Source organism: Juglans regia, chromosome 6 (genome assembly GCF_001411555.2).
Source record: "Juglans regia cultivar Chandler chromosome 6, Walnut 2.0, whole genome shotgun sequence".
Classification (NCBI taxonomy): Eukaryota; Viridiplantae; Streptophyta; class Magnoliopsida; order Fagales; family Juglandaceae; genus Juglans; species Juglans regia.
Genome location: NC_049906.1, coordinates 3,189,276 through 3,199,351, shown reverse-complemented (window position 1 = coordinate 3,199,351; position 10,076 = coordinate 3,189,276). Strand labels below are relative to the sequence as shown.

Sequence of the window (10,076 nt, the reverse complement as noted above, 5' to 3'; positions counted from 1 at the left end):
AGAGTTTCTTCATATATCTATTTTTGGGATACCATGTTGCATAGAATGTTGTTTTAATAAGTTTTCCATGCATTGTTTTGCATATAATGTTGTCTGGTTTCTGTTCTTGTTTAGATTCTATTTTTGTACTATTGTCACTAATCTAGACATGTTAGATTGCTGTCATGAGATCAGACTTATTGTAAATATCATAAAAATGGATAAAAATAGAAAGCAATATTAGATACTGTCTAGAAAGACATGTAAACAATTAGTATAATATTTTTCTCTATTGGTAGATTACTGTTGTCATGGCTCTGTTATGCAAATGGGTTGATGCTATCATATCTAGATACCATGTTAAATCACGACATGACTCAAAAGTTAAAGCCGATTAAAACAGATGAATTTAATTATTTAAATTGTTTATTAACACAAAAGGTATTACCTCAATACATAACTTTATGACATTCCCAAGTAGTGTTAAGCAACAAATGATGGAAGCTTGTCATGATCTCTTGTATGTCTTATATATGTTTTTCCCGAAGTTATTAGATCTGATATTTCTTTTTTTCATAATCTAGAATTTTCCAATATGAGTCATAGATACAATGCAAAAGAATCTCGAGTCAAAAGAAAGTAATGTTAACAGGAGGCAATGTTGTGGTGGCCATGCGCGTCTACAGACAACATTTGAAAATCATGCGCTTGATGATGTAGCCGAAAAATGAGAGCGGGTAGTGGATGATGGTTATATAGGGAAGAAGGCTGGCTGATGCGAATCTCATGAGTAGATAAAAAGAACACACAAAAATAAATATAAAAGCTTAAAAGAAATCTATAAATCTGACTAAAAATAATACCACGAAGGGGAAGGCAAGGGTGACTCTTCTCATATATAGCTCTCTCCTCATTTCGAATGCAGTGGTGGCTAGAACTAGAGAGTTCAGGGAAAGAAAATGATGAGAGAGAGAGAAATAAGAAGTCTGAGCTTCTAGACGGAGCATGTTCAATAAAGTAGAGTCTAAGGTAGAGGTGCTACCTACCCAATATGCGCGGTAGCAGCCAACTCATACGGCCCTGCCTAGGCGAGGTCAATACCATCCGACCACTACTATCCAAATCTCGAATACACATCTAAAAATTAAACAAAAAAAAAAAAATCTATAGTTCATAGATATAAAAAATAAATATACAAATCCAATGATCTAAAGATGACTGAGATATGAGAAAAAAAAAAGACATCGAGAAAAAAAGATTTGCATATGAGTTCGATCGCTACTACGGCGTGGCTATGGGTTTAAATAAGAAGCAACATAAGTAGAAGGGAGAAGAAGAAGATGAGGATCGAGGAGGAGAAGCTGAAGGGAATAAGGGGGAGGAGAAGAAAAGTTGAAAAGGAGAAGAAGAGGAGAGGAGAGTAAAAAAAAGTAGAAGCAGGAGGAGCAAAAGAAGAGGAGAGGAGATTGGGAGGAGGAAAAGCCAGAGTACATGCACAAGCAACAGAAGTAAAAGTAGAGAGAAAAGATACTTACAACCGTGAATTGCGTAACCGCCGCGTAATCGCTTTGAAAAAAATGAATAAAACATGGGATCCACATGAAAAAAATTAATTTTTTAATAATGGATCTCATTCTTTTTCAAAGCGATTATACGGCGATTACGCACTTCACAGTTGTATATAGAATTACTCAAAAGTAGAAGGGATGATAAGAAGAACAAGAAGGGAAGAAGGGGAGGAGAAGAAAAGAAAAGAATAAGAAGAGGAGAGGAGATTAGTGGTGTAACACCTAGGCTATGCATCAAGCCCAAACCCAAGCCCAGGCCCAGGCCCAGGCCCAGGCCAACAAAGAGATAGAACTCACCAAAACGACATCGTTTATGTAAGGGGATTTTTTTTGTTTCTTTTCCCTCTTTCCTCCCCAACCCCCGACGGTTCTCCTTTTCCCCCCCACTTTTTCTTCCCCCAACATTCTCTCCCATTTTCTCAACTCCCCGATGCTTTCTCACCAACTCAGTTCCTCAGTTCAATTTATATTTTTGAATTAATATCTCTATCCACTACACTCGGATCCTCACAACCGTTTTTCTTCCTCACTCCATTCGTGCCTCTCCCTAACTCTCAAAAATCTCTTCTTGCAGTTCACTCTCTCCCTCTCCATGCAATTTTTGCTGTGTGCCACATGCCTACATGGCCGGTTTCTAGGGTTTGGGGCGCAGACGAGTTCCACCGCCTGAGCAACACCGATCATCCCCCTCCCCACACCTCGTCGTGCATCTCCACTATAAGGATCGTCGCTTGTTGCCTCTGTTTATGCCTCCAGTTGATGACCCCTCTGTCCGTGATCCGCACCACCAACATTGGTAAGTCTCTGTCGATTCTCTGTCCATGTCTTCTAGTATATTTTTCCCTATTTAATTTATACTAACCTTTGTATATTTTCCCATCAAATCCTCAAATTTCCCTTTCACAGTAGCACTCTCCTACCAAGATTAAGTCGTGATTAACTTAGGCCAACGGAAGTGACATATGCCTCTAACTGCTTAGGTAATTTTCTTTCATGCTTGTTCGGTTTGAGTTATTCCATCGCGTGTCATCCCCAAATACAAAACTTAAATATTAGTGATGTTTGCTGGTTCAAATGGCAGTATTTACATCCCTGGACAGTGTCGCTGCTCGCTAATTCCATAGGCCACCAACGAGATTAGGTATGATAACTAGAGTATTAGGCTGATTTTTGCCCTGTAACGTGTATGATAGGAATGATTGGGGGTTGCTTGAAAATTTTATGAAAATATATTTGAATGATAGAACATGTAGGTTGTGTCGTTTTTTTTATTTTATTGTATTGTTGTTTTAGGAATTCTCTTGGTTGTGTTAAGTGGATAGAGGAATGTATGATGATGGTTGTTTGGGTTGATGTTAGTTATTTGGAATTGATATTCGTGGTTGTTTATATTGGGCACGATGTGATTGTGTGATGCTTGTGTTTAATTGACATGTTTGCAGTAAGTTGGGGTTGGTTGATTGTTAGATATGGCGATTTTTGGACTATTTATAAACTTATCTGCTTATAGGCTCGTTGGATTCTAGTGTAGGAATATGGGATTTCTATTAGTTAGGTTTTTGTGCTTGTGTTGATTTTTAACGTATGATTTAGGTTATTGTGATTTAGCTAGAGTGCAGACTCAAAATGTAGATAATACACAAAAGTTAGGTAAGCGGTGTTCTCATATTAGACTTTACATAAAAAGAATGGATTGAGGTTGATTTTATGAAAAATGTGCATGTTTTTTGTATGGAACATTGGAAACAACTTTGGTCATTTTGTTCTACATTACTCATTGTATCTGAATAAGAAAAGAAAAAGATATTTTTGTCATGATTAGTATAGACATTAGGAAATTCTTGACATTCTGTTTTTGAACTGTGTAAAAAGAGCGAATAAGAAATTTGAAATTTAACTTGTGATTATGTCATCTGTATCTGTTCAGAACTCTGATTTTGATGAATTGTTACATTTGAAAAAAAAAAAAAAAACTTTTGGCATGACATTCTGATTCTGGTTCTGATTATGTTTTGTTTCCGATCCAAAATCTCTGATTATGATTATGTTATTCTGTCGGTACCAATATTTCTGTTTTCTATGGTTTTCTGTGTGGTCGTTTCTATGTGCACACTTGAGAGTTCGAGAATAATAGTGGAAAGATTCATTCTATTTCTGTCTAATTTGGCCACTGGGGATAGCACAGCCCTATCACGGGATTAAACATGGCCTCTGTTTCGATATTATGATGTTCAATATTGCTATGCCAAATGACTTTTGTATATGAACGCTTCTGAAATTGTCGCTCTAATATTTTGATAATATGTTTTGTTCTGCATTTTGCACTTTGTAAATGACTCATATTTACATACTAGTATATGTTGATTACTGCTTATTGAATTGTTGATAACTCACCCGTTATCTCCACAATATTTTCAGATGATTTGGATGTTTCAACTAAAGATAAAGAATAAGAAGCATGGACGGAAAATATTGTTTAGTGTAGGGGATAAATACTAAGTTTATTGAAGACTATTATTCAGTTGATTTATTCTATTAATTTGGTTTGTTGGGATGTTGACACTTTTATTAAGACTTTTAAGAGTTGTGATTAATTATGTTAGAATGTTTCATTGATGTCCTTGTAGAGAAACAATGTTTGTTTGTTTTGAACGAGATTATGCTTCATGGAGTCTCTAGAGTATATATATGCGTTATTAAGGGATGATTTTCAGGTAATAGGAAGTAACTGTCCGACCCCCTCTTTCCAATACGGGCCGTTTAAAGTAGAACTAGGGTGTGTAAGAATTTCGGTCGGAACCAAAAAGAAGGGATTGGATTGACTGGTTTCGGCCGGTCTGTCCAGACCGGACTGAATAAGAACCTACCTAGTTGCTTCAAAATGTATTTTATACTCTTATTTCTTAAAAACTAAGAGGTCATCATCATGTAAACGATTTATGAAAATAGCTTTTCAACCACCGTCCGTGGTGACTTTGGCCTAGACTTCCATATATTTGCTCCAAGTTGTAGTAAATTATATATCCAAGATGTCACGTCTTTTAAGGAAATGATCATGTGCATTATGTGACACCCAGACTACATGCATACTTTCGATAAGTTCAACTGGAGTGACGCATTTCTTTTGTTCGTGATATATACTTTTCAGTCAATAGTACTGCCGAGCTTTTCTTTTGTTCACCAAGACCTAGCTAGCAAAAAACAATGTGCGAATAGATAGTCATCACGCAATGTATTAATAAAAGGAATAATGAGATCTATACAATATATTTCACAATATATTTCACAACACATGTTATAAAATCAAAGTATTTTTATAAAATAATGTTAGTTTTATAAAGTATTTTATAAAAATATCTTTTTTTTAAAATATTATTATGTAAAATGTTGTAAAAAGTGACGTGTGTTTATCATTTTTTTAATAAAAGAGTACTGGCTCTGTAGCCACACATGAGAATCCCGATGGAATCCTGCTAGTGTTTTTTTTTTAATGTATTTTTTTAACAGTACTTTACTTTTATGTTTTTAAAAAATACACAATATCATTAAAAAATACTTGTATAATCATTAAGTAAAAAAAAAAAACCTATCAAGATCCCAGTCGAGATCCCCATATGTAAGAGTAGCATTTCTCTTAAATTAAAACACACCAACTACCGTACGCTTGGAACGGATGATGTTCCCCCAAAAAATTTATCCCAAATTGGTTACGTTGCACATTAAAATGTTGACTTATCTATGATAACTACTCTACCAGCATAATTTTTTTGGGGGTAAAATTAAATAAAATTATTTTTATTTAAAAATAATTCCTATCATTTCATAAACTAAAATTATTGATTAAAATTTTATACCACATTTTCAATTAATTACTGACTTAATGATCTTTATTAAGAAATTTTGATTTAGAGAGAATTTTATCAAATCTAATTTTACAGGTACTTTAGACTTTTAGACACAATTATAATAATTATTGTCAATAAAATTCTATAAACAACTTACACATTTGAAAAAAAGTGAACACTTGCCTCTTCAAAGGATTATACAAAAACCTTTTATGAACATTGGAAAATTAAATTTTATTATTTATAATTTTCACATTAATTATATATTAAACTAATAATGAGAAAAGAGAAATGTATTCTTAGAAAAAAAATATGTAAAATAATTATTATATGTGATACTTTTAAAAACTAATAATGAAATAATTTTTATTTGATTTTATTTATATTCTCATTCTCATTGAATCAATTAATTTTTTTATTTTTTTGTAAAAATTCTGTTTTATATTTCTTTTTAAAAAAGGGGAGAGGTGGAGAAATTTTCAAATCTCAAGTGTATATGTAGTGATTGATCGGCTTACCTAATCCTCTTCAACTAAGAAACTGATTGGACCTTACCAAAGCTGCTTTAGAAAACTTGACATGTTGTAGATCAAGACAGACTTTCTGCAGCAAATTTAATGTAATATTATATATCCTCTTCATACGCGGTATTGTAATTATAGATACCGTTATAAAATGTGCAAGTGTCATTAATTTTATTTAATAAAAATAAAATTTATTATTAAAAAATAATTATTTTATATAAATTCTATATTTATTATTATTTTTAAAAGAAATGGACGACGTTTACAAAACTAACTATCCAGTATTTTCTTCCATGGAATGGGTCCTCCCTCGATTGTATGCCTATAAAAATTCATCCTCAATAGGAAGTTTTGCAGACAAAAACATTACAGTAAACTTGAATCCCCTTTTTAGAAATATTGGAGGCAATTAATGGGTGGTTATAGGCTGCTTTTGCAAGTGACATGGATTGGTGTCATATTCTCAGAAATGGAAACTTTTGCAGTAGCAGCAGCTCATGAAATAGCCCTCCCTAACTGCCTCGACCACTGTGGAGATGTCCAAATTCCGTATCCATTTGGCACATCTGACGATTGTTACCTAAATAAAGACTTTCTCATTAATTGCAACCAATCGTCGACCGGCCGAGACCAACCACAGATTGGCTCCTTCGTTATCCCGCAGATTTCCATGGAAGGCCAGCTTGAAATCTTCCTGGACCTTGCCATGGTATGTTACCAGGAGTCGGGCATGCTTTCAGGCTATAGGCCGTCCGGTCTGCTAATAAGAACCTCCACTTTCACCATTTCTAACACCGAAAACGTGTTCATGGCTGTTGGCTGTGACACGTTTGCATACCTTAATGGTAAGCAGAACAATGGAAACTTCTCCATGGGTTGCATGTCCATATGCCAGAATGAAAGCAATGTTTTAAATGGGACTTGCTCTGGAATTGGTTGTTGCCAGGTAGAGATCCCAAAAAAAGTAAGCAATTTTAGTTTGCAAGTAGGCAGTTACAGTACTAATCACACGAAAGTATGGAGCTTCAATCCATGCAGCTATGCTTTCATTGTTAAAAAAGGCCTGTTCAATTTCAACTCCGATAATCTTACCAGTCTACAAAACAATAGAAACCTTCCGATGGTTATTGATTGGACGATCGGTACTGAAACGTGCGAGAATGCCCAGAATAAGCCGGAATACGTATGCGGAGCAAACAGCACATGTTATAACCCAGAAAATGGGTATGGCTACCGTTGCAGTTGCAATAAAGGTTACGACGGGAATCCATACCTCCGACAGGGTTGCAAAGGTACGTACCACATGCCGCACACACATCTAATTAGTAGCTCATTCAATAAATTACTGAAGGATTATTTATAAGTTTTGTGAAAGGATTTTCAAAATCTTCTCATGTTGTACGTGCATGCAGATGTTGATGAGTGTTTGCATCCAGATCTGAATAATTGCACATCACAAAAGAGATGTTCTAATACAGAAGGGAATTATACATGCTCTTGCCCAAAGTGGCACAGAGGAGACGGAAGAAAAGATGGTAAAGGATGTGCTTTGAATCAAAGATTAGTTAACAAGATCGCTGTTGGTAAGTATACATGATTTTGAGTTTTGTTATTTGCACATGATCTAATATGTCAACGCAAATGGTTGCAGTTCAACTTATAAAAAGAGAAATAATTTGTACAAGTTTCAAATAGACAAATTCATTCCAAATCCTTATAAAAATGCAGACATCACCTTTAAAAAGTATAAAAATAACTACTTTTTATTAGTAAGACGACAATCCAATGTAACAAATATCTATAAAATGTATATATTTTTTAATTTTTAAAATTTCTAAAAAAAATGAATTATGTTTTCATTTAATTAAAACATATTTCTAGACCATTAGTAATTTACTTTTTATTTAAAATTTGTAAACGAAAAACTTACTTCATTTTTATTGATATTTGTTAAATTTTTTAAATCGTTTATTGAATTCATTCAATCTATATTGATTTAGACTAATTTTGATCGTTTCTATACAATTCTAGACCAATTTGAGCTAGTTCTATCCGATTTAAAACTATATTTATTTTTAAGTAGTTGTCAAATAATTGAGTTTTCTTTGTTTCTAATTTATTGTACAAAAATATGATAAAACTACACATGCATATATTAACTTTTCCATCATTATATTCAATAAGAATTGCAAGAAAATTAAAAAAATTTATTTTCTTAATCATTAACTAAAAAGAAATTAAAAAAAAATTTAAATACATGAGCAGTCAATAAAAAAGAAAAATCAAGCAACATAGTAGCATTTTCCAACAAATAATACTCTTATTCTTTCCATTATTGCAGCTGGTGGTGTAGGCTTTATAGTACTGCTGATCTCTAGCTCTTGGATGTATTTGATAATCAAGCAAAGAAAGCTAATCAAGCTTAGAGAAAGATTCTTTCGCCAAAATGGTGGTGTGATTTTACGTCAACAACTCTCAAGTCAAGAAAATTCAGTTGCAACAGCCAGACTTTTTAGCGCTAAAGAGCTCAAAAATGCTACCAACAATTATCATGAGAATCTAATCATTGGTGAAGGAGGGTTTGGTACAGTTTATAAAGGATTTTTATCCGATAACAGAGTAGTGGCAATCAAGAAGTCCAAACTTGTGGATAAGAGTCAAATTGAGCAATTCATCAATGAGGTGCTTATACTTTCTCAAATTAACCATAGAAATGTTGTTAAACTCCTGGGTTGTTGTTTGGAGACAGAAGTTCCTTTACTAGTCTATGAGTTCATCTCAAACGGCACACTCTTCGAGCACATACATCATAAAGATAGGTCGTTATCAATTTCATGGGAGACTCGTCTTAAGATAGCTGGAGAAACAGCAGAGGCGCTATCTTATCTGCACTCTGCAGCCTCTCCACCGATAATTCATAGAGATGTCAAGTCCTCGAACATATTACTAGATTGTAATTACACAGCTAAAGTGTCTGATTTTGGAGCTTCAAGATTGATTCCGTTACACCAAATAGAAGTAGCTACATTGGTACAAGGAACTCTTGGATACTTGGACCCTGAGTATTTGCAAACTAGCCAATTGACTGTGAAAAGTGATGTTTATAGCTTTGGCGTCATCCTGATAGAGTTACTAACCGGAGAAAAGGCACTTTCATTTGATAGGCCTGAGGTGGAGAGAAGTCTGGCTATGTATTTTCTTTCTGCTATTAAGGAGGATAGACTATTTGAAATCCTTCAGCAGAATATATGGACTGAAAAAAATGAGAAGCAATTGAAGGAAGTGGCTAATCTTGCAAGGAGGTGCATCATAGTGAAAGGGGAAGATAGGCCTACCATGAAGGAAGTAGCGGCTGAACTGGAAGGTTTAAGAAAGATTGACAAGCATTCTTGGGTTAACGTGGATTCCAATTCAGAAGAGACAAAGTACTTGCTGGGGGAGACATCTGATTGTTATAAATATGATGCTTTTGTTCATAGTAGTGTTGTATATGATAGCGTGAAGGACCATACGATAGTAGCCTTTGATGGTGGGAGATGATCATAGGAGTTTCTTCATATATCCTTTTCTTGTGATACCATGTTGCATATAATGTTGTTTTCCTGCTTTTCCCTTGCGTTGTCTTGCGTATTATGTTGTCTGATTTCTCTGCTGTAGATGTTCTTTTCTAGATTCTATTTCTGTACTATTGTCACTAACCTTGCCGATGAATTTGCTGGATGCCTGAAATTTTCGAACAACTTTGCCTACTCATTTGAATCAGTCCTAGATAATAGTTTTGTTAAACTGACATGTTAGAGTGCTGTGAGATCAAATTTATTATGAATATCTTGAAATTGGATGAAAATAGAAAGCAATATTTACGGTAGAGAAAGATGTAATATGCAAACAATCAATGTAATATTTTTGTTATATCCCATTTTAATAAGTGATAAAAGTATGTGGTGTATGAGATCCTACATTATTTAATAAAGAGAAGTTCTTGTTATTTAAAAGATTCTTATAGAATTTTGATTGTATCACTAACCAGTGGCTTGCTCTTTCTATTGGAGCATTACAATTATCAATTGATATGACATAGGAATATTGTGGCACAAAGGAGACACTGTTGGTACGTAACTATACATATTGATCAGTTTTGTTATTTGCACATCTAATGT

At 34.0% G+C, this 10,076-nt stretch overlaps 2 protein-coding genes across 2 annotated transcripts in view; both read left to right on the top strand.

The window, feature by feature from the left end:
* LOC108990529 (wall-associated receptor kinase 2-like) overlaps positions 1-10,076 on the top strand; it is a 329,567-nt gene that overhangs the window by 27,268 nt on the left and 292,223 nt on the right. The gene's annotated exons all lie outside the window — the stretch shown is intronic.
* On the top strand, positions 6,278-9,673 carry LOC109018797 (wall-associated receptor kinase 2-like). The gene is made up of 3 exons (XM_019000981.2): positions 6,278-7,208; positions 7,329-7,499; positions 8,258-9,673. Exons 1-3 carry the CDS (start codon positions 6,329-6,331, stop codon positions 9,454-9,456), a joined length of 2,250 nt encoding a protein of 749 aa, XP_018856526.1. The 5' UTR covers positions 6,278-6,328; the 3' UTR covers positions 9,457-9,673.